This window comes from Canis aureus, chromosome 2 (genome assembly GCF_053574225.1).
Source record: "Canis aureus isolate CA01 chromosome 2, VMU_Caureus_v.1.0, whole genome shotgun sequence".
Taxonomy (NCBI): Eukaryota; Metazoa; Chordata; class Mammalia; order Carnivora; family Canidae; genus Canis; species Canis aureus.
In genome coordinates this window covers 30,864,052-30,892,050 of record NC_135612.1, presented here as the reverse complement: position 1 = coordinate 30,892,050, position 27,999 = coordinate 30,864,052, and the positions used below count along the sequence as shown (strand labels likewise).

The window sequence follows — 27,999 nt, the reverse complement described above, 5'->3', positions numbered from 1 at the left end:
CTTGGGCTTGAAGTGAAGTTGGAATCTACAGGTAGGATTTCTTCTTCAGGGAAGCTTTAGTTCTACTCTTCAGGCTTTTCAAAATATTGAATCAGGCCCACCCAAATTATATAGGATAGTCTTCCTTCCTTGAAGTAAATTGATTATATACAAAATACCTTCACAGCAACACCTAGATTAGCATTTGATTAACTGGAGACTATAATCTAGATAAGTTGACACATAAAAGTGACCATCACACTCACACTCATTCTCTCTGTAAGTGACAGAACCGACACATAAACCTAAGTCAACCAAACCCCAAAGCCAGTGCCCACTTCAGGATATCATCTTATCTGATGCTCCAACAGGAACCTGCCTCTTAAAATTGTCAGCACTTAAAGTCCTCATTGTTACCAGGAGTATGTAAATATAATTTGCTTAATCATTTTTCAGAAATGGGGAAAGGTATTTTTGCACTGGGTGGAGGTTAGACAAGAGTGCATCTCAGCCATGAAATTCAATAGTCTTTTGGTTTGGTGATACTAAAATTTGCTTAGTAGAGATCCTTAGGGGACCCATAAAGAAGATAGAGAATGATTTATAAAGGGCAATAGTGAAATAGGTACATTTATAGTACTGATAGTACTGATAAGTTTATTGTTAGGTTTGGAAATACTATTTTTACAACACTATTTAAAGTATGGATCTGAAGAATCTCAGAATAAAGGTCTTATTAAGTAAATGAAAATTTGAGTCTGTCCTGTTTATATCTGTACTTATCACTCTTGGTGAATTCATTCTAAATTAAAGACATTTTATAACATATGACATTTTAATAAGTAATTCTAATATTTTATTTACTGAAGCCAGTTGTGGTGTGCTGAATAATGGCATCCAAAAGATGTTCAGATACTCAATTCTTGGAACCTATGAATGTTATCTGGCAAAGAAACTTAGCATATGTGATCACTCTAGGCTCTCCAGGACAGAGTCTCCTGGGTCACCCAGATGAACCCAGTGAAATCACAGCAGTCCTTTACAAGGTACCCAAGGAGGCAGTGTGATGATGTCAGTAGAGGCCTCGGTGGTGGAATTTGGGGGTAGAAGAAGAGGTCATGAGCCAAGAAATACAGGCAGCCTTTAGAGGGTGAAGAAGGCAAAGGGACCAGGTTGTCCCCTCAGTACCTTCAGAAGGAATCCACCCTGCCGACAGCTTGCTGTTAGCCCTGTGAAACTGAATTTGGACTTTCAATCTTCAGAACTGTGTGAAAGTAAATTTGTGTTGTTTTAAAGACACTAAGTTTGTGGTAATTTGTTAGGGCATTAATGGGAAACCAATTTATAAGTAGAGAAAGTGTTTGCTGGCTAATTGTTCTTAGCTTAACGACAGTTAAAGACAATTCTTTAATGGCAGGTGACAAATACTTTTGGTTAGCTTACACAGCTATAACCTCTTTCTCCCTAGCTGGAGATGGCCTTTGTTGGGAGGCCATTCTCTGTGAGCCTCTTGCATTTCTCCTATGTCCAAGTTTGTGTTGGGACTTGACTTTAAGAACTTGACTTTAAGGATATTTGTATAGTGAAGATTCTTGGAGAAGAGAGATAGTGTCTACTCTGAGGTACAGGGTAGAGTGATAAAGATAAGGTTCTTCCATAGGTTGGGCATGTTTGCCAAACATTCCTTTCAAAGTTGGGGCCTTACTAAGCTCAGGGTCTCTCACTTGAGACACAAACCTGCCTTGTTCTCAACATTAACCTGGACCTGTAGGACTGGAGGGGTGGAAACAAGGGCAATCATGCCAACATCAAGTTCACGTTGTCGGCTGTGCTGTGTGTGATCAAATCCTTTGTCTCTGATCCAGGAGCCTTAGACTTTCTGCAGACTAATTGGTTAGCTTTCAAGTAAGGTAAAAATCTGTTCTCCCAGTTCTTGAAGGCCTCTCAGAACAAGGTAGCCATGTAGCATAGCTTTGGCTTGTGGGATGTAAGGACAAGTCTGCTGAGCATGCATCTGAAGATGCTTTCTTGAGTATCCCATCAGTCTCCTCCTTCCTTCTACCTATCACTCAGTTTTGATGCTTGAAGATGCACCATCTACCTTGTAACCACAAGGTCAAAAGCCCAAACGTTAAACACAATAGAGCAAAAAATTAGAGTCTGGATGCCTGATGAAATCTTTGAACAGGAAAACCAACCATGGCTGCCTACTTCTAGATTTTTATGTGAGGAAAAGAAACTTCTGTTTGTTCTCGTGTTGAGCAGACATTGTGCTACTTGCAGCTGATGACATCACTGATTAAAAGTGAAAGATTTAGTTCTAAGAGAAATATTTTATTAGGGCTGCATTCACTTTTCCTTAAAAAAATAGTTTTGTTTTTTAAGGGATCAAAGTAATTTTTTTTTGAAAAATTCAAACAATATTGACAAGCATAAAAACTGACCACTGTTGCAACCCCACTACCAGAGATTATCACTAATTCGGTCTTGGTGAGACTACTTTCTTTATTAGACTGCTCAGAATGGGTTGGATCTGGGTTTAGGGTGCTTTTTAGAATCTTAACCCCATCACTTAATAGCTATGATCTCAGGCTAGTCGTTTAATACTCCACGCATCAGATTTCTTTTTCTTTCTTTCTTTCTTTCTTTCTTTCTTCTTTCTTTCTTTCTTTCTTTCTTTCTTTCCTTTCTTTCTTTCTTTCTTTCTTTCTTTCTTTCTTTCTTTCTTTCCTTTCTTTCTTTCTTTCTTTCTTTTCTTTCTTTCTTTCTTTCTCTTCCTTCCTTCCTTCCTTTCCTTCTTCCTTCCTTCCTTCCTTCCTTCCTTCCTTCCTTCTTTCCTTCTTTCTTTCTTTCTTTCTTTTTCTTCTTTTTCTTTCTTTCTTTCTTTCTTCTTTCTTTTTTAAAGATTTTATTTATTTATTCATTCATAAGAGACACAGAGAGAGAGAGAGAGGCAGAGACACAGGCAGAGGGAGAAGCAGGCTCCGTGCAGGAACCCTGACATGGGACTCAATCCCGGGTATCCAGTATCAGGCCCTGGGCTGAAGGCGGCACTAAGCCACTGAGCCACCCGGGCTGCCCCCAGATTTCTGATTTGTAAAATTAATATAACAATAGTACCTACCTTTTGAGAACTACTAGATAATGTATATAAGATACTCAGAATAATGCTTTACACAGAATAAGCACACACAGACTTATGTAGTATAGACTTATCTGTGAATTCACGTGACGGATATATGTATATACACACAGGCACACACATATTTCAATCAAGTTAGAACCTTACTCTTGAGAAAGGACATTTTCAACCTTGAATGTTTGTGCATCCTGCTTCTGGGGTCCCAAAAGTATACCTAAACATTTTCCACGGTCAAAATGACTCAGCAAAACCTCAGAGCATGGGCTCTCTTTCTGTACCGAGCACACACTGTATAGCTCCTTCATTAAAAAAATAAAATAAAATAAGGAGCATTCCAAACATAAAGGTAAATAAAAAGGAAAAAAAAAACCTGGTTCCTATAAGATTGAAGTCCTGCAGCCTTGCACATACTAAAAACTGAGTAATATCTGTAACTTTCTGGAGTGTCCTTTATCATGATCATTTGGAACTCTATATATATATATATATATATATATATATATATATATATATAAAATATATATATAAAAAACATAGATAACCCTACACCAAATGTTTCTTCTCGGAGCACTCTCTACTCTGTGAAGATTGTCTATCCCAGGCAGCTATCCTAACTTGGGCTTCCTTTCTCTTTAAAATTTTAAAAAAGTTCTGTTCATTTTTTTTTGTCTACATCGTACATGCCATATTGTCACTTTTTTCCAATTTAACATTATTTTGGAGACATATTTCCATGCTAATAAGTACAAACCAATATAAATCAATCACTTAGAGTGGTTGTCTGGTATTTCAATATAACAAACGCTTTTTCACTTATTCTAGCAGTCTTTCATTAATGAGAAATTGTCTTTGCTTTAAAGATTCCACTTACTCTAAACAGTCCTATATTGAACATCTTTATATGTCACTTTGCATATATGCCTTACTATTTCCTTAGAATTGTTTCTTAGAAATAGAAGTTCTCAGGAGCTCAACTGATAGAAGAGACAGCTGAGCTGTCAAGTGTTGAAGTTAATTAAGGCAACAATGAGCCAAATTTAAAGTTACAGTCAGGTTTTTACTCTTTTTCTGCAATAGTTTAAGTCAAAAACTAAAGCTGGAGGAGGCGTTGACTCACCATCTTCAACTTTTCCCACAGAACCTGTGCTGGTTGAGGGTCCGCAAAGCAGTGCAGACATGGGCTTTGTCTCACTGTTAAGGGAGCCCTGAACAAAAGCCTCCAGAGCTTCTGTAGACTCTGGGATTGTAGGGATGGGAGAAGGACGGTCAAGAGTGGAAAAGCAGTGGGTACTAAGCCAGGGTGGGAGAAAGTGTCTTCCAGGTTTCCCCTTTCCCCGTGAGGAAGTCCTGCAAAGGCGCCTGGAGACACCTCCACCGAGGCCTCAGAGACAGGGAGGCCTAGGGATGCAAGCACAAGGCACAGAATGTTAAGTACGCATTTTGACCTGGTGGCACCTGGGATCTAGACCCCATCTCCCTCGGACAGCGAGTCACAGCTTTGCGCTGAGTCTAGCGTGGGCAGGGGCGGCCACCCTCCCCATGGGGACTGTCAGGGAAAGCCTTTGTTATCGCCCGGGGTTGGGCTTGAAAAATCACAGAGGTTTGTTTGTTTTTTTATAAAGATTGTATTTACTCATTCCAGAGAGACACACACACACAGAGGCAGAGGCCCGGGCAGAGGGAGCAGCAGGGGTCCCAAGTATACCTAAACTGCTATACCTATACCTATACCTCGCACGGGCTTGTAGGCCGCCCGGCTTCTCCCGCACGCGGGGCCCACCGTCTCCGGGGCCCACCGCCTCCCGCATGCAGGGCCCGGCGCCTCCCGCGCAGGGTCAAACACAAGGTCACCTTCGGAAACGCTCGGCGCTCCTGCCCCGACATCACCCACAGCGAGAGCTGTTGTTCTCTTCAATCTGGGACGGTCCTATAGTTAAACGCGGTTTCTCGTTGCGTCGCTGTCCGTCTACTGATTACCGGGGAGTCGGGACTCCTTCGCGTACTCTGGGGCTAGGTCCTTGTTCTAATTATCAGAGCTTTAGTTCTGGTAGAACAGGACCTGTACCAACCACTATTCTTGTTTTGCAGCTTTTTTCTCTCTTCTCATGTGTTTATTTTTCTAGATAAATTTTAATAAAGCTTCTCTTCCCCTTAAATTTCTATTGGTATTTCAATTGGGTTTGTTATATCACTAGAAGAATTTGTGAAGAAGGGGCTGACATCTTCATAACATTGAGCTTTCCTAGCCAGGTCATGGTCTATATGTCTATTGGTTTGGGCTAGTTTTTAATGATACAGGAGTGTAAATAATTTCCTTGGTTAAGGAAGAACAATAAGATAGTTGACATAGTCTTACTATTTTGCCTAAGTGGAAGTAGACAATATCAGGACCATAAAAACCATATAAAATGACACATATCTCTGTACACACACACACACACACACATTCCCCTTTCTGCATGGTTTTGATAAACATAAATTTCTGCTATCATGGTTTACGTAATAGTAGGAGTCTCCCACAACACAGTTCAGATTTTAGTTACCATAGTGTATTAACTATGAGTAATAGCATCAAGTGCAAATTGACTGCTAGCTTTTCAGTCTACAAATCACTATGAGAATAACAGATCAATAAACTAATCAGTGGCCAGTTCTTCGTTATCTGCCCACGCCTGGTTGCTGCATGTCCAACCACACTCGGCAGAGAACCTAGTGGTGCTCCCTCTTAATCGCCCAGCAATACATGCCTGGGAGGCTTCGTGACAGGGGATCCCTGAAAGAGGGCATTGGCCAATAGGGATGGAAGGGCCGCAAAAGACCAAAGAGGCAATGCTGCAGGTGCAGTCAGGGCTGCAGGGAAATGGAGCACCGGAGGAAATCAACGCGGTGGGAACGTGGCCTGGCTGCCCTTCAGGAGACGCAGGTCGGCAGCCAGGGCAACAAATCACACTTCCATGAACTTCAAGTGGTTGTGACAAACTGGATCAACAGGTCTCAGAGGGAGTGGCACTGACAAAAACCTCGCGCTAAAGGAACTCGTGGAGGCATTTCACGACACTGAAAACACACAGGATGGAATGTTGAGAGCTGATCCAAACTTAAAGATTAAGGTGGCCTGCCAGGCCTTGGAGAGATGCTTGCTCGAGTCGTAAATCATATGACAAGAAGAAAGTGATCACTGTTTAAGTTGCTCTAGAGGAATAGGGAAATGGAATACATTCAGTTCTTAATGTTTCTAACGCTTTGCATCAAAATGTAGGAAATTTTGCCATTTTTCTATTTCTCTGTACATGTATTATGAAAAGCAAGAGCCTTTTTTAAAAAAGATTTATTCATTTATTTTATTGGGAGAAAGAGCATGCAGCAGGGGGAAGGGCAAAAGGAGAGGGAGAAATAGAGAGACAAAAGCATGCTCCCTGCTGAGTGGAGCCCCATGCAGGGCTGGGCTCCATCCCATGACCCTGAGATCAGGCCCTGAGCTGAAAAAAAGAGCTGAACACTTAACTGAGCACCAGGTGCCCCTGTGAACAGCAAGAGCTTTTAATGCTTGGGTAATATATGTGGAAGAACAGCTTTTTCCTACTATGTAGGGAAAAACCCAGTTCTCCCCGTCTAAGTTTCTTCCCTATGTGTTTTCTTTACTACTCACATAAAACACTTCAGTTTTTGGTGCTTCTGGTCACCAAACGGGTGGGGGTTTTTCTCCACACCAAGCAATTCTCAGTGCCACCAACTAGGTGTCCTGCAGCTCAACTCAACTCTAACACTGTTTACCTGGACACAGTGTCAGATCCCACAGGCTAAGGGCTAAGTCCCACAAGACTCCCCCACCCCACACACATACCACACTTCTGATGCCAGTCAGAAGCCCAGGTTATGTTTCTGGCCAGCTGGCTATGGATCTCAGATTGCAACGACCTCCTCTTTGGGTTCAATTAATTTGCTAGAGCAGCTAACAAAACTTTGGGACACGTTATGTTTACCAGTTGATTAAAGTTTATGATATGGGATACAGATGAACAGTCAGATAAAGAGCTACGTAGAGCAAGGCCTAGGAGGGTCCCAAGTGCGGGAGCTTCTGTCCCCGTGGAGTTAGGGCGTATCACTGTCCCATTGTGGGTATGTACACCAACCTGGAAGCCCTTGGAATCTCGTACTATTTGAGTTTTATGGAGGCTTGCTCACCTAGGCATAGCCAGTTATTAAGTTAGCTTCTAACCCTTCTCCTGTCTCTGAAGGTTAGGGAATGGGGCTGAAAATTCCAAACTTCCAATCATGGCTTGGTCTTTCTGGTGACCAGTCCCCACCCAGAAGCCCACCCAGAGTTGACTCAGTGGAACAAAAGGTGCTCTTAGCACTCTTAGCACTTAGGAGTTTACAAGCGTTTTAGGAGCCCTGTGTCAGGGATGAGTCAAAGGCCAAATATTAGAAAAAAAGATACAGCTAGTGCTTTTATCACTTAGGAAATTATAAGGATTTCAGCAGTTCTGTGCCAGGAACAGGGAGGCAGAGACCAATATATATTTCCTGTTATACCACTGATAGCAATTTGTGAAGATCAGAGAGCAACTGTAATTTTTTCCATTAAGATCATTTTGCATGGTTTCATCCTGCACAGTCATTCTCTATGATCATGCACTGCCATGGAAAGTGAGCACAATCTGTACTAAGGAAAACAGAAGGCAGAGTGGGCAATAGTAAGTTGAGTGAAAATCCCCCAGCTCAGGGCAGATGGCAGGAAAAGGAAAGGCTGTTCACCCTGCTAAGAAAATAATGCCCACGAGACTGGCACTGGCCTAGAGGATGGATGTGTTACTACAGAGTTATGTGGGGACACTTCCCCCTCAAGAAGTTCCTTCCAGAAATGAAAATCACTATGACAAAGAGCTATCTGCACCACCATGTTCATTGCAGCCTTATTTACAACAGCCAGACATGGAAACAACCTACCTGTTCATCCACAGATGAATGGATAAAGAAAAGGAGTATTTATATAATGGAGTAGTAAAAAGAAGGTAAAAAGAAGGCAATCCTACCATTTGTGACAACATGAATGGACCTTGAGGGCATTATGCTAAGTGAAGTAAGCCAGCCACAGAATGACAAATACCGTAGGGTCTCACTTATATGTGCAGCCTAAAAAACAAACAAACAAACAAACAAAAACAGAGCAAAACTGAACTCCCACTCATAAATACAGAGAACAGATTGTGACACCCAAGGTAGAGGGTAGAGGAGATGGAGGAAGGTGGTCAAAAGGTGCAAACTTCCAGTTTTACCTTCCAGTAAGGTAAATAAATACTAGGAGTATAATATACAACATGGTGACTGTAGTGAACACTGCCACATATGTGAAATTCACTAAGAAATATAAATCCTAAAAGTTCTCATCATTAGGTAATTTTTTCCTTTTGTGTATATATGAGATGATGGATGTTATCTAAATTTATTGTGCAAATTATTTCACAGTGTATGTAAGTCCACTCATTATGTTGTACACCTCAAACTTATACAGCATTGTCTGTCAATTACATTACAATAAATGTGAAAGAAAAAAAAAAAGAACATTCTTCCCAATGATCAGTTTATTTAAATACAGTGCTTCTCTAAAGCTTTTGTTTATAAGAGTAGAAGGAATTTCTGGCCCTGATTTCCTGAGCGCATGTCCTTGCTTCCTTTCCTTCAGGAGTCAAGACTGTCCAGGTCAAAAATGTCTACTGTCTTAGTTGCGGTGTCAGGGAGGGTGATAGCTCTTATTCTAGTTCTTTCATATGAAGTCATCCTGGCCACTTAATCTTCCAGTGCCCTGACACAATGAAACCCTCTCAGCCTGATAGGTTCAAGCACATCTTTCCTGGGCTGATAGCCAGGAATGAATTGATGTGCAGGTTTGAAAGGAGAAGGAAAGCACAAAGAATTTTTCAAGCTAAGGAAGAAACCAGAGAAAGAAAGAAATACAGTTTCTGTCAATGGCCTTAAGTGAGGATTTTGCCTTAAAATCCCAATGATGCTCTACAACGCTGTGAGTGATTTATAAGGCCAGCAAGGACTGGCTGTGCTTAATGGGGTCATTGGATTTTAATACCTCAGATGGGACTGCTGCTACTTTTGGCCCAATAAATGAGTCTGCAGTGGTACACATGAGCACATTTTAAAAAGTAAATCACGTTTGTACTGTGATCAATTTAGAGGGAGAGAGTCTAAAGAAGAAAGCAGGACAGACAGTGAGATGTGAGATGTAATCTTAGATGAAATGTTTAACATTCCCTCATCTCTGGGGTACAGGTACACAAAAGACAGAGGCATCTGTATTTATAGATGGTCTGACGTCAGCTCTGAGATGTAATTTAAGTAATTCAAAGACCTGTCTCATTATATATATGTCCTTGCTAAGTTCCTGGACTTCTTCCTGCCTTTATCTCGACCTCTTAAGTCTTTATGGATCTACCTTTGCTTAGCAGTATGATCTTGAGCGAAGTATCTTTTCCAGCCTCACCCTCTTCACCTGTAAAGCAAGAGGATGGAAAGAGAAATCTACAGTGTCTTTCAGTTCGATAGCTTTGCGACTCTCTAAAGCTCTTCATGAGAAATAATTTTAATTGCAGGGGCAGTTTCTGTTAATAAATTAATTTTTAAATATGAATTAAACCCAGCCTTAGTCTACAGAGGATTTAAGGTGACTTGCTGTCACTTTATTTCTCTGGCTTGCATATATGGGGAAGTTCCTGTTCTTCCCAGCCCCACACATGGCTACCTTCAACTAAACTAAGGCATGGTCTGTGGTTTCAGAGGTTTTCAAGCAATATTTTGTTTAATTAATTAATTAATTAATTAATTTTAAATATTTTATTTATTTATTCATGAGAGACACAGAGAGAGGCAGACACCTAGGCAGAGGGTGAAGTAGGCTCCCTGCAGAGAGCCCGATGTGGGACTCTATCCTAGGCCCCTGGGATTATGACCTGATCCAAAGGCAGATGCTTAACCACTGAGCCCCCCAGGTACCCCTCAAGCAATATTTTATAGTACTTCTTAGACTGATTGGCAACACAAATTAGCACATTACTTTAGGCTATTAAGATTTCCCTATAAAAATGAATGATATTAAAAATATGGCATTATTCATACAATAGACAGTTAGAAATGCTATAAAGTAATTTTGTAACAAAATATGAAGAAATAGGGCAGTTGGGGTGGCTCAGTGGTTTAACACCGCCTTCGGCCCAGGGCCTGATCCTGGAGTTCCGGGACTGAGTCCCACGTCAGGCTCCCTGCGTAAAGCCTGCTTCTCCCTCTGCCTGCGTCTCTCTCTCTCTCTCTCTCTCTCTCTCTCTCCCTGCGTTTCTCATGAACAAATAAATAAAATCTTTTTTAAAAACGTGAAGAAATATACACACTTAGATACAATTTTATCTTTGTGCTCATTTTAAGAACATTAAGCACTGCCTATCTATCCTTTATTTTGATCTCTGATGTAGGTAAAAAACAAGTTTTGACCCATTGTAAATATCTTCTTATAATGAAAGTGAATTGATTACCTTCATAGCTTATATCTGGCTCAAAGACCTAGAGGCTTTAAGAACACCTGACATTATAAGCTCATTCAGGCTTTCCAAATTCTTGTAAAATAATGACTCCTTTAAGAACACCTGACATTATAAGCTCATTCAGGATTTCCAAATTCTTGTAAAATAATGACAAGACTCTCCATGTATATCACAAGGAGAATAAATGCAATAATCTGTAATTCAAGTCTACAACAATATGGGGTGACAAAAAATAATACAGTGTTCTTCAATTAATATGTAGTGGAGAAATGAAAACACAGCACAGCTAACCGGTGAGCTATGCCGAAGCAGTGAGTTGGGCAGAGACTAGCAGTAGAGGAATGAGGTCCACTCCTTCCAAAAGGATGTCTTCTAGTGAGTGGAGAAATACTAAGAACAATGTATGGCATCATGCCAGCACCTTTCATGTGATTGCCTTGCATTTTATGCCCCCTGAAGTCATGAAAGGAGGGTACTCAAAATCAGCTATGAGGCATCTTTGCTGTAAATGTTTGACCTCAATTGAATTCCAGGAAAGAGAAGAATCCAGAACACAGGATATTCTACAGACAACTGACCTGTGCTCTAAAGAGGACTCAACATCATGAAGAACCAAGGGAAGTAGAAAGATGGTTTCAGATTGGGGGGATAATGAGACATAATAACCAAACACAGTATGGGAATCCTACCTGCACCTTGGATGGGTACGCAGTTACACAGGCCCCTTAGCCCACGGGAGGGGAATTGCAGTACAACTGCATGTTGTGTGATGTTACTGAATGAATGTTGGTTTTTCAGATGTGGTAATGGTGATGTGGTTGTGTAGGAGAAAGTGCTTGTTCATGAGAGATGCACATTGGAGAATTTAGGGGTGAACTGTGCTGAGGTCTGGAGTTTACTTTCAATAGTTTGACCAAAGGGGAGTGCTTCTACATGCATGGAGGGGTGAGGTGGATGTGATGAGATCCTAGCAGCTGGTGGGCCTAGCAAGGGATATACTGTGGTCACCCGCTTTCTGTGGGCATAAATTTTTCCAAAAGAAAAAGAAAATTTTGGGCAGTTTTGTTTAAGCCTTTGAGACATTTAGTTATGTCCTGCACACTTTTGGTGATGTTTCCCAGGGACCTCTCCCTCTGTGTGTTTTTATCCTCCCCATGGCACACAGAGAAGAAAAAGACAAGGGGAGCTCCTATAGCCTGCAAGTTCCCAGTGACACCATACAACTGTTAGGTCTATCTGGAGTTTCTCTGGCCTGCTGTCTCTCAAAGTGTGGGAGTCTGCATTACACCGGGCCTGCCCCAGACCTGCTGGAGCTCTAGAGGTGGGCTTTGAGAATCAGATTTTAGCAGATTTCCTGTGATTCTTTTGCACTCTTAAGTTTGAGAAGCCTTGACCTAGCATCTGACTCTACCCTTATCACCACCAAACCCATCCCAATGGCCATTTAGTATGAACAGCACTTAGAATTGAAAATTATTTTTAGCAGGCTATGTTAGAATTTGAAAAATAAGACATTCAGAAAGCAATAGACAGCACATCCAAAGAGGTGATACTTTTTGATAAGGGAGTTGTTTCATGCACTGCTCTTCCCCAGATGTGCACTGTGGCCTCTGACGCAGATCTCTGACTCAAATATATTTAATTCCTAAAAGAATCACAGCTTCCTTCTCTTTCTCTACCTACTATCATTCCCCCAATACAATACAATTATTCAGAACATTGATTGTCATGTTTAAATAGAACAACAGCTCTCTTGACACTGAGTTAAGATTTTAAGTTAACAAGGAAGAGGACATATTAACCTTATACCATCCACTGCAATTTGACAAAACTAGTGCCTAGAGGAGATAAGAGAAGGGACTGTTAAGCTCTGATGGGGGTTGAGAATGGACAGGCAGAAAGAACCTAGTGGAAGTGGGGAATTATGTCTGAGTTTGGTGGCACACTAAAGTTGGACCCTCATCAGCTGGGGCCATGAGAGGGTCCAGCGTTTTGAAAGAGGCAACATTGGGACGCCTGAGTGGCTCAGCGGTGGAGTGTCTGCCTCCAGCTCAGGGGGTGGCCCCGGGATCCAGGATCAAGTCCCACATCAGGTTTCCCACAGGGAACCTGCTTCTCCCTCTGCCTGTGTCTCTGCCTCTCTCTCTCTCTCTCTCTCTCTTTCTCTGTGTATGTGTCTCTCATGAATAAATACATAAAATCTTAAAAAGAAAAAAAGAAAGAGTGCAGCACTTTGAGAGAGCTAAAAGGGAAGAAGGGGTGCCAAGGATGGGCCAGAGGGTCATGTGTTGGGAAAATTTTGTACAGAATTTTGGCAAGGAATTTGAACAAACAAAAAACCCCCCACCTCTTTTCCAGTTCAGAAATGGTTCCTGTAAAAAAGAAAAGTTTTTAATACTCTAGCTCCAAGAAATTGTGTCCATAAAGACAAGGTCTTGGTTACGGATCATGGTTGTGGCTACTGAAATGTCACCCTTAGCCATTTCACTAGAACTCCTCCTGATGCAGTTCCTTTGAGCCTCTTAGAAGAGAGCACTGCTCTCCCAACCCAATCAGGAGATTTGGGATTGAAAGCTGAACGAAATGCTAATCAAAGGTACAATACCATTTCCATAATTTCTGCTGTTCACTTAGGACAGGTGAGTTCCACTGGGAAGAAGAAGGGGAGGGAGTGACAATGGATGTGGGGTGTCTCTAGGAGTTAACAAAAGCTCTACAGTTGATTGTGGTGCTGGCTGCACAACCCTGTAAATATACTAAAAAACCAATCAGTTGTACCCTTTAAATGGGCAAATTGTATGGTATATAAATTATATCTTGGGCACCTGGATGGCTTAGTGGTTGAGCATCTGCCTTTGCCTCAGATCATGATCCCAGGGTTCTGGGATAGATTCCCACACTTACTATTTTTTTTAAGAATACAATGTATTTCAAGAGCTATTGGATTGAATTGAGTGGGATTGTTCATATACTATTATTATAATAATTGAATTTTCAGAAACAGAAATTCATAGGCAACCATGACTGCTAGCCTATATCCCATGCTGCTAGTTAATGTTTTAGAGAACTTAAAACCTTCTATGTTTGTTTGTTTGTGCTTGTAGGGCTGGGAGAGTAATGTCTTCTGTCTAAGCCTATCACCCAAACACTTCAGGGCTTAGAGGGTGGGAGAAGGAGTTAGAACAACAACAGAACGCCACTATCAAGTATGAACCTATTGGCCCTGCAAGCCTCAGAAATTGGAGCATGTAGTAAGCAAACCTTAGTGAAAAGTGGGGGCCAGCTGGGGTATGAAGTATGGGCAGCTGGGTCAGTATGTTCCATTTCTCAGGGCTGTGGGTGTAGAGGTGAAAGAACTGTGGGATGCCTTGGGAGAAAGCAAAGCAAAAATTGAGCAGAGTATTTAAGCGAGTTGCCCATCAGAAAAGGCCAGACCAAGAGAGAGAATTAAATGGCTCTCAAGAGAAACTACATGAGACAAGAGGGTTGAATTAGAATTGGAGGTGGGGCTAAAAGGCCATCTCAGTGGACCCATGGAGTACTGTAGGCTCCTACAGGTGGGATGAAGAGAGACAAAGAGGGGGAAGGAACTGTTAATGGCACTGCTATTCCTTGTTCCATCTCAACTCTTACGAGGGCTGGATCAAAGAATTACAGAACCTGGTAATTCCATCCACCACCCAAGCAGTCAGCAAAACCTCTAAGGATAAGAGTGTTTATGTTTAAGGACCTCCAGAGTGGTTGCCAGGTCCATTGTGAAACTCTCCTTACTACCAAAAAGTTGTGCCTTGCATCAAAATGCACAGTTGCCGCAAGGAGAACCCATTTCATACCTTGGCCGCTTATTGGCTGGGCATCAACCCGCGGCTGGTGAATGTGCGGGAAGCCATAGGCTCTCTAAGGGTTAGCCTCCTCATTTATAAAATTGGCATAATGATAGGGGCTGCCTTACAGGGTCGTTATGGAGATTGAATGAGCCGGCATTTATAAAGCACACAGATTAGTCTTGGCACAGGGGGTGCATTGCTTTCAGCATCATAATCAGTCTTGCTGTTAGTATTTGTCTTGCTCTTAGTACTGTTAAGGCACATGTCCTGTGCTAATCAAAAAAGGCTCCTGTCTGACAAATAACGGTATCTGGAAGTTTCTTTAAAATGCTGGTAATCAAGAAATGTAGTTATTGGCTTATTGACTGCTCACTGTGTGATAGGCCTTCTGGTGTGTTTTGTTTAGGTGATCTCTTTTTATCTGCAGGATGACGCTGTGAATAAAAAGAACCTCATTTTACACATTAGAGAACAAGCTTGGAAAATTAAGTGACTTGCTCAAGATCTCCCAACTAGGAAGTTTGGAAGTGGAACTTGAATCTAGTTCTCTGTAACTCCAATGCCTCTTCTTAGAGTGACAGCAACCACAGGGGCATGAGGTCAATGTTTTGGTCTCACAGTAACATTGACAGCACCTTGTTAGGGCCTGAATAGTACAACCTAAATCTCAAGGTTAGGGCTGTACCAGTAATTCCTTCACTTTCCTTATAATCTGTCATAGGGTCTATAGGTTCGCCCTTAATGACTTCCAAAATCTTCTGGAAGCCTTTTGTTTTTGGTGTGTACTGGCCTTTATATTAACAAAGTCTCCAAGCCAGTAGGTTTTTAAATAGTGTGGGGTTTTTCTGAAGTGACCTGGGGCTGACACAGCCTCAGAGGAGGAGAAGACCAAGTAGGTGCCCTTTCTAGTCACACACCCTGTCCACTCCACTCTGAGTTGTTTCACTTTCATCTGCTTTGTACTTTAGGGTTCCACATAAGAAGATATCTTCGAAGGGAAAAACATGTTCTGCTGCTAAAAATATAAATGTTTGAAAACCAGAGCCTTAAAATAGTTTGGTAATACCTGTATTTGTCTGAAAACAGATTGTTCAAACATTTTCTTTTTTAAGACTTCAGGAATAATTGTCTTGTTTCTGCTATATATACCCTTCATGGTTTCCTAGATTTGTAGTAATTTCTGCATTAGGCATGTCGATTCTTTCCAGACTAATATGCTTTCTCTCTAATAATACAATGTACTTCTATGAGGGCTCCTTACCCAGCCTTGGCTGGTCATGCATCCCATCCCATAGGCAAACTGACTCATCCGGGAATCGACATGTGGCTAAAACAACAAATTGGAATCTTTTCCTAGATCAGTATCCAAAGCATTACTGGAAAATGAAATTATGCAGGAATGAGCAAAGCAGAGAATGGAGGAGAAAATCAGAATCCTAATGAAAAAATTGTTTGAGCTCCTGGATCCAGTTGGACCTGAAACCATGTTCATATCTGGATTCTCCCATTTTAATGAGCCAAGACTTCACCTCTTTCCTGGGTGTCTTCCAAGATTAATCCAGTTGATCTTGATTGCTTGTATGTCTCCCTCTCTGTCATTTAAGGCTTTTCATGTTACTTGTTTGTGCACATTGAGAGTGCTATTATAAAAAACTGTCCTTAAATTATTCCAAATGTATACCTAATCTGTTTCCTCAACCAGGAAGCAAGCTCCTCAAGCAAGGAAGGGGCCATTGTCTCAACATTTGTAGCCTCTGAGTGAGTTTTAATGATTGAGCATTTGACTTTTCCAGAGGGTAGTAGTGCTTTTTGTTTAGGGAAATCTGAACATTTTGCATTTTTCTTTTTAAATATATATAGAGAAACAGAGAATGCATGCAGGTGAGGGAGAGGGGAAGGGCAAAGGGAGAGGGAGAGAAAATCCTAAGCAGGCTCCATGTTCAGTGTAGAGCCCAACATGGGGCTTGATCTCACTACCCTGAGATCATGACCTGAGCCAAAATCAAGAGTCAGATGCTTACCTGGCTGGGCCACCCAGGCCCTCCATTGCCTTTTAATAATACAAACAATGACAGTCAGCCTTTGAAACCTCTGCCCAATGGCCAGCTTCATGGATACATGTTGTAACCATGTCCTCAGTTCTGATCCTTACCATTTGCCTTCACATATGTATTGTTTCCATGATCTATTTTTGTCCACCAGGTCCTTTAACCTGCTTTCAGTGTGAGATGCTATATAAGAGATGAAATATTTTTGTCTTTTAGTTCCAGTGTAGTTAACGTACAGTCTTATATTAATTTCAGGTGTACAGTATAGTGATTCAACAATTCTATACATTACTCAGTGCTCATCATGATAAGTGTACTCTTTATCTTCACCTATTTCACCCATCCACTTCCTCTCTAGTAACCATCAGTTTTTTTCTGTATAGTTAAGAGTCTGTTTTTTGGTTTGTATTTTTCCTTTGTTCATTTGTTTTGTTTCTTAAATTCCACCTATGAATGAAATCATACAGTATTTGTCTTTCTCTGACTTCCTTCACTTAGGATTATGCTCTCTAGATCTATCCATATTATTGCAAATGGCAAGATCTCATTCTTTCTTATGGCTGATGAATATTCCATTGTATATATACCACATGTTCTTTATCCATTCTTCCATCAGTGGACAATTGGACTGCTTCCATAATTTGGCTGTTGCAAATAATGTTGCAATAAGCTTAGGGATGCATATATCATGTTTTCATATTCTGGAGGTAAATATCTAGTAGTGGAATTACTGGATCATATGGTAATTCTATTTTAAATTTTTTGACAAACCTCCATAGTGTTTTTCACAGTGGCCACACCAGTTTGTATTCCCACCAACGGTGCACAAGAGTTCCTTTATCTTCACAACCTTGCCAATATTTGTTGTTTCTTGTGTTTTTGATTCTAGGAATCCTGACAGGTGTGAAGTGATATCTCCTTGTGATTTTGATTTGCATTTCTCTGCATGATTAGTGATGGTGAGCATCTTTTCATGTGTCTGTTGGCTGACTCTGTCTTTAGAGGAATGTCTGTTAATGTCTTCTGGCCATTTTTTAGCTGGATTATTTGTTTTTTGGTGTTGAACTCTATAAATTCTTCATATGTTTTGTATGTCAACACTTTGTCAGTATGCCATTTGCAAATATCTTCTGTCATTCAGAAGGTTGTCTCGTAGTTTTGTTTAATGTTTCCTTTGTTGTGCAAAAGATTTTTATTTTGACATAGTCCCAATAGTTTATTTTTGCTTTTGTTTTCCTTCTTCAGGAGACATATATCAAAAAAGGTTGCTATGAGCAAAGTCAGAGAAATTACTGCCTGACCTGTCTTTTAGGATTTTTATGGTTTTAGGTTTCACATTTAGGTCCTGAATCCATTTTGAGTTTATTTTTATGTATGGTGTAACAAACTGTCCAGTTTCCTACTTTTGTGTGTAGCTGTCCAGTTTTCCCAATATGATTTGTTGAAGGGATTGTCTCTTTCTCATTACATACTCTGTTTTGTCAAAGATTAATAGACCATATAATCATGAGTTTATTTCTGAGCTTTCTATTCTGTTCTTTTGATCACTGTATCTGTTTTTATGCCATTACCATACCGTTTTGATTATTACAGCTTTGTAGTATAACTTGAAATCTGGGATTGTGATATCTCTGGCTTTGTTTTTCTCTTTCAAGATTACTTTGGCTATTCGAATCTAGTTCCCTACAAATTTTAGGATTGTTTGTTCTAGTTCTGTGAAAAATACTGTTGGTATCTTGATAAGGATCACATCAAATCTGTATGTAGATTGCTTTGGGTAGTAAAGACATTTTATCAATATTTGTTCTTCTAATCTATGAGCATGGAATGTCTTTCTATTTGTTTATGTTTGTTTTCAATTTCTTTCATCAGTGTTGTAGTTTCCAGAATTCAGATCTTTCACTTCCTTGGTTAAGTTTATTCCCTAGGTATTTTATGATTTTTTGTATAATTGTAAATGGGATTATTTTCTTAATTTCTTTTTCTGCTCCTTCATTATTAGTATATACAAATAAAACAGATGTCTTTACATTAATTTTGTGTCCTATAACCTTGCTGAATTCATTTATCAGTTCTAGTAGTTTTTTGGTATAGTCTTTGGGTTTTCTGTATATAGTATCATGTCATCTACAACAGTGAAAGGTTTACTCCTTCCTTACCAATTTTGATGCCTTTTATTTATTTTTCTTGTCTGATTGTTATGGCTAGGACTTGTACTATGTTGAATAAAAGTGGTAAGATTTGACATCCTTGTCTTGTTCCTGATCTTAGGGCGAAAGCTCAATTTTTCACTACTGAGTATGATGTAAACTGTGGGTTTTTCATATATGTTTCTGTTTATTGTGTTGAGGTATGTTCCTTCTAAACCTACTCTGTTGAGAGTTTTTATCATGAATGGATGCTGTACTTTTTCAAATGCTATTTCTGCATCTATTGAAATGATCATATGGTTTTTATCCTTTCTCTTGTGGTTGTGATGTATCACATCGATTGATTGCAAATATTGAATCACCCTTGCATCCTAGGAATAAATTGCAGTAGATTGTGGTGAATGATTTTTTAAAATGTATTATTAAGTCTGAGTTGCTAGTATTTTTTTTTTGAGGATTTTTGCATCTATGTTCATCAGAGATATTGGCCTATACTTCTCTTTTCTCTCTCTCTCTCTCTCTTTTTTTTGTAGCATCTTTATCTGGTTTTGGTATCATGTAATGCTGGACTCATAGAATGAACTTGGAAGCTTTCTTTCCTCTTCTATTTTTTTTTTTTTTTTGGAATAGTTTGAGAAAAGGCATTAACTTTTAAAATGTTTGGTAGAATTTACCTGTGAAGCCATCTGGACCTGGACTTTTGTTTACTGAGAGTGTTTTGATTATTGATTCAATTTCATTGCTACATCAAATTTTCTATTTCTTCTTGCTTCAGTTTTGGAAGGTTATATGTTTCTAGGAGTTTATCCATTTCTGAGTTTTCCAGTTTGTTGGCATATATTTTTCATAACATTCTCTCATAATCCTTTGGTTTTCTATGGCATCAGTTATTTCTCCTCTTTCATTTCTGATTCTGTTTGAGTTCTCTGCCTCTTTCTTTCTCTCTCCCTCTCTTTTTTTTTTTGGTTTCCACTTCATTTATTTCTGTTCTAATCTTTATTGTTTTCTTCCTTCTATTGGTTTGGGGGTTTTGTTTGGTTTTTTTTCTAATTCATTTTGGTGTAAGGTGAGATTGTTCAAGATTGTTTTTCTTGCAGTAGGCCTGTATTGTTATAAATTTCCCTCTTTAATTCACTTTTGCTGTGTTCCAAAGATTTTGAACTGTCATGTTTCATTTCTATTTGTCTCTATGTACTTTTTTATTTCCTCTTTGATTTCTTGGTTGACCTATTCATTATTTCATGCATGTTATTTAATTTCCATGTATTTGTGCTCTTTCCATATTTTTTCTTCTGGTTGGTTTCTAGTTTCATTACATTGTTAGCAGAAAAGTACACAGTATAGCTTCAATCTTTTTAAATTTGTTGAGACTTGTTTTGTGGCCTAATATATGATCTATTCTGGAGAATATTCCACATCCACTTGAAAGCAATGTATATTCTGCTGTTTTTGGATAGAAATTTCTGGATATATCTGTTAGATCCATATGGCCCAATGCGTCATTCAAGAAAATGCCTATTTTCTTATTGATTTTCTGCTTAGATGATATATCCTTTGTTAAAAATGGGATATAAAGTCCCCTATTATGACTGCGTTACTATTGATTGCTTCCTTTATATTTCTTATTAGCTGCTTTATGTATTTGGGTGTATAAATATTTGCAATTGTTATATCCTCTTCTTGGATTGTTCCCTTTATGATTAGGTATGTCTTTCTTTGTCTCTTGTTACAATTTTTGTTTTAAAGTCTATTTTATCTGATATAAATATTGTTGCCTCAGTTTTCTTTTCATTTCCATTTGCACAATCTTGCAAATCACTTTCAATCTGTATGTGTCTTTAGGTCTGAAATGAGTGTCTTGTAGGCAAGATGGATCTTGCTTTTTAATCTGTTCCATCACCTATATTTCTGATTGGAGTGTTTAATCCATTTATATTCAAAATAATTATTAATAGATATGTACTTATTGCCATTGTATTACTTGCTTTGTGGGTTTTCTTTGTTGTTGTTCTCTGTTTCTTTCTTCTCTTCTTCTTTTCCTCATGATTTGTTGGCTTATTTAGTGATATACTTGAATTCCTTTCCCTTGACTTTTTGCATATCTATTACTGATTTTTTATTTGTGGTTTCCATTAGGTTTATACATAAGATCTTATGCATATAGCAGTCTATATTAAGTTGATGGTTACCTAAATTGGTTTTTTTGTTGTTGTTTTCTGATAGTCACTTGAGTTTGAACCTATTCTTTACTCCTCTCCTTCCCGCCATGTTTTAAGTATATAGTATCATACTTTATAGCCTTTTATTTTGTGAATCCCTTGACTGATTTTTATAGATAGACTTATTTTTGCTGCTTTTGTGCTTCCTACTTTTCTTATTTTTACTTAGATCTTTCCTTTCCACTCAAAGAGTCCCCTTTAATATGTCTGATAGAGCTGGTTTAGTAGTCATGAATTCTTTTAACTTTTGTTCATCTGGGAAGCTATTTATCTCTCCTTCTCTTTTGAATGACGGCCTTGCTGGATAGAGTATTCTAGGCTCCAGATTTCTTCCTTTCAACTTTGCATGTATCATGTCACTTACTTCTGGCCTACAAAGTTTCTGCCAAAAAAATCAGCTGATAGCCTTATAAGATTTCCCTGGTTTGTGACTTTTTTTCTTTTTCCTTGCTGCTTTTAAAATACTGTTATTTTTTGTGATTTTAATTACTACTTGTCTTGGTGTGGATCTCCTTGGCTTGATTTTGTTGGTGGATCCCTTTGCTTCCTGGATCTGGATTTCTATTTCCTTCCCCAGATTCAGGAAGTTTTCAGATATTATTTCTTCAAATAAATTTTCTGCTCCTTTTTCTCCCTCTTCTTCTAGGATCCCTATAATGCAAATGTTGTGTTTGATGGAGTCACTGAGTTTTCTAACTTTATTATTATTATTTATTATTGTTTTTCTCTCACTTGTTCAGCTTGATTGCTTTCCATTACTCTCTCCAGCAGGTCACTAGTATGTTATTCTGTTTCCTCTGGTCTACTATTTGTCCCATTTTGTGTATTTTTAATTTCAGTTGAATTCTTCCTCTCTGACTGGTTCTCTTTTATGTTTTCTATCCCTTTGTTGAGGGTCTCACTGAGGCCCTCCACTTCTCTCAAGTCCAGTGAGTATCTTTATGACCAGTAGTTTAAATTCCCTCTCAGGCATATTCCTTATCTCCTTTTGATTTGGCTCTCTTGCTGTGATTTTGTCCTCTACTTTCCTTGGGACATATTCTTCTGTCTCATCATTTTGTCTAACTCTCTGTGTTTGTTTCTTTGTGTTAGGAAAGTCAACTATGTTCCCTGCTTTTGCAAGTAGTGGCCTTATGAAGAAGAGGTCCTGTAGTATCCAGCAGTGCAATGTCCCCTGTTCACCAGAACCTGGCACTTCAGGGCTGTGTTTGCCCTATGGTTGTGGCTGAGCTGCTTTTGCCTTCAGTCCAGCTATCTGCTGGCTCCCTTTGCCTTTTGTGAGTAAGGTTCGGTCCCTGTGTTGTTAGTGAGCCAGGCTAGAGCCACCTTGGGCTTGAGTTAAGTCAGCCCAGGCATCTGCCAGAGATGCAGTAGCATAAAACTACAGGGCACTTTCCCTGTGCTTTCCCCTGAGGGATTTTTATTGGTTAATGGGGCCTACAATCAAAACACATGTCTCTCCCCGCCCCAGTGCTAGGGCTGCAGTCAGATTGGTGTGAATGGTTATCTTCCCCTCTCCCAGGGCTGGAAATACTTTGTAGTGGTGCTGGCCCCTGATAAGGCTGCTTGCATGCCACCAGGCTTGTAGCACTGCTTTGGCTTGACTGTGGCCAATGGCATATTGGAGTGGACCTGCAGCTGCCCAGACAGGCCAGTCTGGCTGGAGGGGGAGTGTCTTTAGGAGAATGTGGGGGCGGGGCACACAGTTGGCAAGCTAAGAGAAGAGTGTTGGCACTCTGCTGGGTCCTGGAGGTGTCTAGGCTGGGGGGTGGGGAGAGAAAGGTGCCTTGTTCCTGGAGAAGTCTTTCAAAGTTCCCTGCCCCTCCATCACAGGTTCTGAGATTAGTAACCAAATCTCCCTCTTGTACACTGCAGGCAGTTTTCAAAATGCTTTTTCTATGCTGTATCTCTGCAGACGTCTTTGTTGTGCTGTATCTTTAAAGGTGAAGACTCAGTTTCTTCTCACTAACACCACCCCCCCCAACTCTCCCAGAACTGAGCTCACTGATTTTTAAAGTTCCAGGTGTTAATCAAAATGCTTTTTCTATGCTGTATCTCTGCAGACGTCTTTGTTGTGCTGTATCTTTAAAGGTGAAGACTCAGTTTCTTCTCACTAACACCACCCCCCCCAACTCTCCCAGAACTGAGCTCACTGATTTTTAAAGTTCCAGGTGTTAATCCCCACCAATTGTAGGAACTCACAGAATTAGGCCCCTCTGGTTCTTGAAGCCAAATGTTTTCCCCATACAGGTACCTCAAGCCTGGGGTGCCCAGTAAGAGGATGTTTTTCTCTACCCTCTCTACAACTGTCCCTCCAGTGGACAGCTCTCCAAGTCCCTCTTGGTGGCCTCTTCTGTATATGTAGCTGTGGACAGCATGTTCTGCCAATCTTTTGGGTCATTTTCGAGATTATTGATACTGACACAGGTGTTTTCCAGTTCTGTTGGTGGGCGGAGGCAAGCCTAGGACTTTCCCACACTGCCATCTTCCCCTCAGAATGGCTTTTGATTAAGTAATATACTTTCTTATACAATGTACAATATGAAACAGTTGATAATGTTGTTTTAGAATTGTGCATTTTCACATTTGGGAACATCTCTGATAATAGCACTCATTATCACAACTCTTCAGTAGTGAAAAGTAAGGCTCAACCCCTTGCCCTGGCATTAGGATTGCAATCTGACCCCCATCTGCCTTCCTCACTTCAGTCTCCTAATTGCTTATTCACTAGTTTTAAGAACTGGCAGTAGGGGTCACTTCCCTGGAAAGGGGCCAAATCACATCTCTGGCCTGGGGCTATAACTTAACAAAGCACACCTAGAACCCTTTATGCATGTAACTGCAAGGAGATCACCGCTCTGCACTCCAGTCAAACTCTGTGACTGTTTCTCCTGTGATATTCCCCAGTTTCCAAATCTTCTGTAATTCTAGTCTCTGTGTTTGGAGTTTCTCCTTAATTGTTACTAACCAAGTACTTCTTTCTTTCTTTCTTTCTTTCTTTCTTATTTTATTTATTCATGAAAGACACACAGAAAGAGACAGAGACACAGGCAGAAGGAAAAGCAGGCTCCATGCAGGGAGCCCGATGTGGGACTCAATCCCAGAACTCCAGGAACACGCTCTGGGCCAAAAGCAGGCACTAAACCATAGAGCCTCCCAGGCGGCCCAGTACTACCCTTTCTTATGTCATTTCTTCTTTGAAGCATTTCTAATACTCCTCATCATCAACAGCAACACATATATGTCACTTACTGTGTGTGTGTGTGTGTATATATATATACTCACTCAATTCTCACAATAACCCTACAAGTTAATTGCTATTAGTATTCCCATTTCACAAATGAGAAAATCAAAGTACAGCAAGGTTAACTAATTTTCCCAGGGCTGCACACCCAGTAAGTGGCAGAGAAAGGATTTGAATTTAAACTACTTGGCTCTAGAGTCTGTGTTCTGATTTCCTATGATTACTTGAACTTCTCATGGCTCTTCTTATACACTTATATTGTCATTATCTGTGTATTCCTTCCCTTTGCTAATCTGTAAATTCCTTGAGGATAAGGTGTAGTGAAATGTGCATAGCATTTGAAAGCAGACAGAATGAGCTTAAACATGTGATGTATGGAAATTAACTGTAATAGTACAAAGTGTAAGTATTAAGAACAGTAATGTTTTGCTTTCCTTACCTTTTGTTGGCAAAAAGATTCTGTTAAGACACGCTCATTGTTCACTTCAATGCAGAATCTAAAAAATCAAACTCATAGAAACAGATTGAATTGGTCGCTGCCAGAAGCAGAGGATGGAGTGTGGAGATTTGGTGAAGGTCGCCAAAGGTACAAACTTCTAGGTATAACACAAATACGTTCTGGGGTTGTAACGTGTAATGATGACTATAGTTCACAGTGCTATATTGTATATTTGAAAGTTGCTAAGAGAGTGGGTCTGAAGAGTTCTTATCACAATAAAACTTGGAACTATGCGAAGTGACTGATTTGATCTAAACACTGTGGTAATCATTTTATAATATATACATATATCAAATCATAGTACACATCTTAAACTTATACAATGTCATATGTCAATTATATCTCAATAAAACTGAGGAGAAAGTTACAAAAAAAAAAAAAAAAGACTGCTGTTTCATGGGATATGGGGACAGGGAACCTGCCTGGTCCAGGCCAGTGAAGGAACCTCACCAGTGGCAAAAAGGTTATCCTTTAGGCAATCTTCTTGATTCTGGATTCTAGCAGGGTCAAGAGCTATCTGAATTTTCCCTACAGCAATAATGAAGAGAAACTGTCTTCTCTTAATCATATTATTTTTAAAATAATATATTTTATTTATTTATTTGAGAGAAGATAGCCACCAGTGGGGGAGGAACAGAGGAAGAAGTAGACTTCCCACTGAGCAGGGAGCCTGATGTGGGGTTCAATCCCAGGACTCCAGGATCATGACCTGAGCCCAAGGCAGACGCTTAACCAACTGAGCCACTCAGGTATCCGTCTTGGTCATATTTTTACAGAATGATTAAATGGCTTCATTTACTTCTTCTTCTTCTTCTTCTTCTTCTTCTTCTTCTTCTTCTTCTTCTTCTTTTTTTTTTTTAAAGAAAGCAGACATCTGAACTCGAATGTTCCCTTAGGGCGAAGTTGTAAAGACAATAGAGACTTCCAAGGTGAGCCCTTGTCTGTCTCAGCAGGGAAACCTGTGAAATTCAGACAGGCTGCATCCTATATAGCTGGTGTGGGACATTACTTTGTGTTGACCTGGCCTGTTGGCTCAGAAACTGTTCAACGAGCATTAGAAGCCTCTGAGGATACTGAAATATTTTTAACCTCTATCTACAGAGCCAAACGAATTCCAGGAATAACACACAAAACTGAATTGGAGACCATTCATTCTCTCAACCAGCCTAATGACTCACCGTTCCCAGCTCAAAACTTTGGAGTCATCATGGACTCTTCTATTGCACCCCATGTCCATACCATAGGAAGTCGTGCTGGCTCTACCATCAATAGAAGTCTAGATCTGAGTATCCTTCACCTCCTTCGCTGTTTTCACTCTGGTCCAAACCTCCATTATCTTCTACCTGAACTATTGTAGGAGCCTCCTGTGAGACTCCCTTCTCCCATCTTTGTCCTCATGCAAGTTGAAGATCAGAATATGCCACCCTAAAGCATGCCACTTTGGGAGGACTACTCGAAGCTAAAGGCATTGGAGAATCAACAGATGCAGAAAGAAGTCTTCCTGGAACTTTCCTTATCTGACTAAAAGAAAAGCAGAGACTCCTGAAAGAGGACTGCCCTCAATGCCCTCTCCTGGGGATGTTTTATGACCATGTAGAAGGTGGAAAATGGGCACCCAGATGGACCTTTACAAGCAAACCTCGCTAAGATAGCCCTTACCTCCCATCTCTACCATATACTACCTTCCCACAGTTTGCAACCCTGAAAAGCCTAAATAACCTTTCCCTTTGTCTTGTTATGTCTCTATGGCGTATTGATCTTTGTTAAAAATGGTACATTAACTCTTAGGCTCAGCCACTTCTTTGAGTCTTCACCTTTTCCCTGTGTCTCCTAAAAATTAATATCAAGGAAAATTTGTATGCTTTTTGTCTCTTAATCTGTCTTTTGTCAGTAAAATTTGTAGGGCCAGAACCATTGAACTAAAAAAAGAATAGTGTAGAGGAAAAAGATTTTTTTTCGCTCCACTACACAGGCCATTCTCCAGCCAGAGTGATCCTTTTAAAACTTAATTCAAATCATGTCATGTCTTTAGTCAAAACTCTGCAGTGACTCCCTATCTCACTCTGAGTGAAAGCCAACATCCTTGGGATGGCCCACAGGCCCCATAGGATCTGGTGCCCAGACCTACCTGGCCTCCCCTCTACAACTCCTCTGCTTACCCCTTCTACCACACTAGACTCTGTGCTATTATTCAAACAGGTTTTCCACGGAAGCTTCCTTCTGCTTAGAATGTTCTTCCCCTAGAGATCTCCATGGTGCACAATCTCACCTCCTTCATATCTTTTTTCTGATGTCACCAACACAATGAGGCCCACCCTGTCCCTGCTACTAAGACGCATTCCACTCCCTGGCACTCCCAACAGCCTTCTTGCTTTTTCTATTAGGATTTATCATTTTCTAAAACATTATCAAATATACTAATATATTTTTCTTATTGACTGTCTTCTCCCACTGGATTATGAACTCTACCAAAGCAGGGGTTTGATTCTGTTTTGTTTTGGTTTGTATTGCTGTATCTCTAGTACCTAGAACAGTGCCTGTTATAGAGTAGATCAGTACAGATTTGTTGAAGAGACTGTTGTTCCCTCAGAAGGGATCAATTTGCAACCTAGCCTAGAGAGTGAGTGAGTTGAATCAGGCAGTCCCCAAGGTCTTCTCAGGGCTCAGAGTTCATGATCAGTGGGATCTCATCTGTGGGCTTGATCACACTTCATGCCTGCTTCTCAGGATCAGTGACCACCATATGCTCATCATTCAGGGGAAAGATGGCTGAAATACGGTATTGCTTGTAAAGTGCAGCAATTTTCTTAAAATTGGTTAATTGTGAGCATTAGAAATCTTAGAAAATGTCAGACATCATTGTTATGGGAGTTTATAGAAGAGCCTTCATGTAGAAAGAAAAATGAAATCCTAAATTCCTTTTAAAGAAATCATCTTTCTCCTCCCTCTTTTGATTTTTAAACCCTTTAATATTATGTTCGACTTCCTAGGGAAAAAATGGGAAATTAAACAAGTCAAAACAAGTGGTCAGTTTCAGTCATTTTGATGACATTGAGATTATTTGGGGGCTTTTTCTAATACTAAAATAGGATAAAAAATTAGAAGTTTCAGCTTCAATGTATTTTCTTTGGCATCAAATAGTTTCCCTTTCCTCGCTAGAGGGGAAGAATATCCCTAGGCAGTATATCTCAAGTCTGCGAAGGTCTGGGATAGGAGTTGAAAATGTCTCTTTTGGGGCATTTAACAGCCACACTGTGTAATGAAATTTAGGAATAGGTTGGAGGGGATTGTAAAGACATGGCCCAATTTAGTCTGGATAGCTAATCTTATAAAGCATATTTTAC

At 40.0% G+C, this 27,999-nt stretch overlaps 1 protein-coding gene across 9 annotated transcripts in view; it reads right to left on the bottom strand.

Moving 5' to 3' along the window:
* LOC144295325 (uncharacterized) overlaps positions 1-26,908 on the bottom strand; it is a 38,322-nt gene extending 11,414 nt beyond the window's left edge. Inside the window, exons 1-6 of one of the 9 annotated variants that reach the window (XM_077867748.1) lie at positions 26,815-26,908; positions 25,834-26,003; positions 24,596-24,653; positions 14,869-14,929; positions 9,570-9,626; positions 4,153-4,519 (exon numbers count right to left, since the gene is read on the bottom strand). In XM_077867748.1, the coding sequence (XP_077723874.1) occupies positions 4,212-4,519; positions 9,570-9,626; positions 14,869-14,929; positions 24,596-24,653; positions 25,834-25,892 (543 nt within the window). In that variant the 5' untranslated portion in view covers positions 25,893-26,003; positions 26,815-26,908 and the 3' untranslated portion in view covers positions 4,153-4,211. The other 8 variants (XM_077867732.1, XM_077867717.1, XM_077867740.1 and 5 more) reach the window with 8 other exon arrangements.
* Between the last annotated feature and the right edge of the window lie 1,091 nt (positions 26,909-27,999).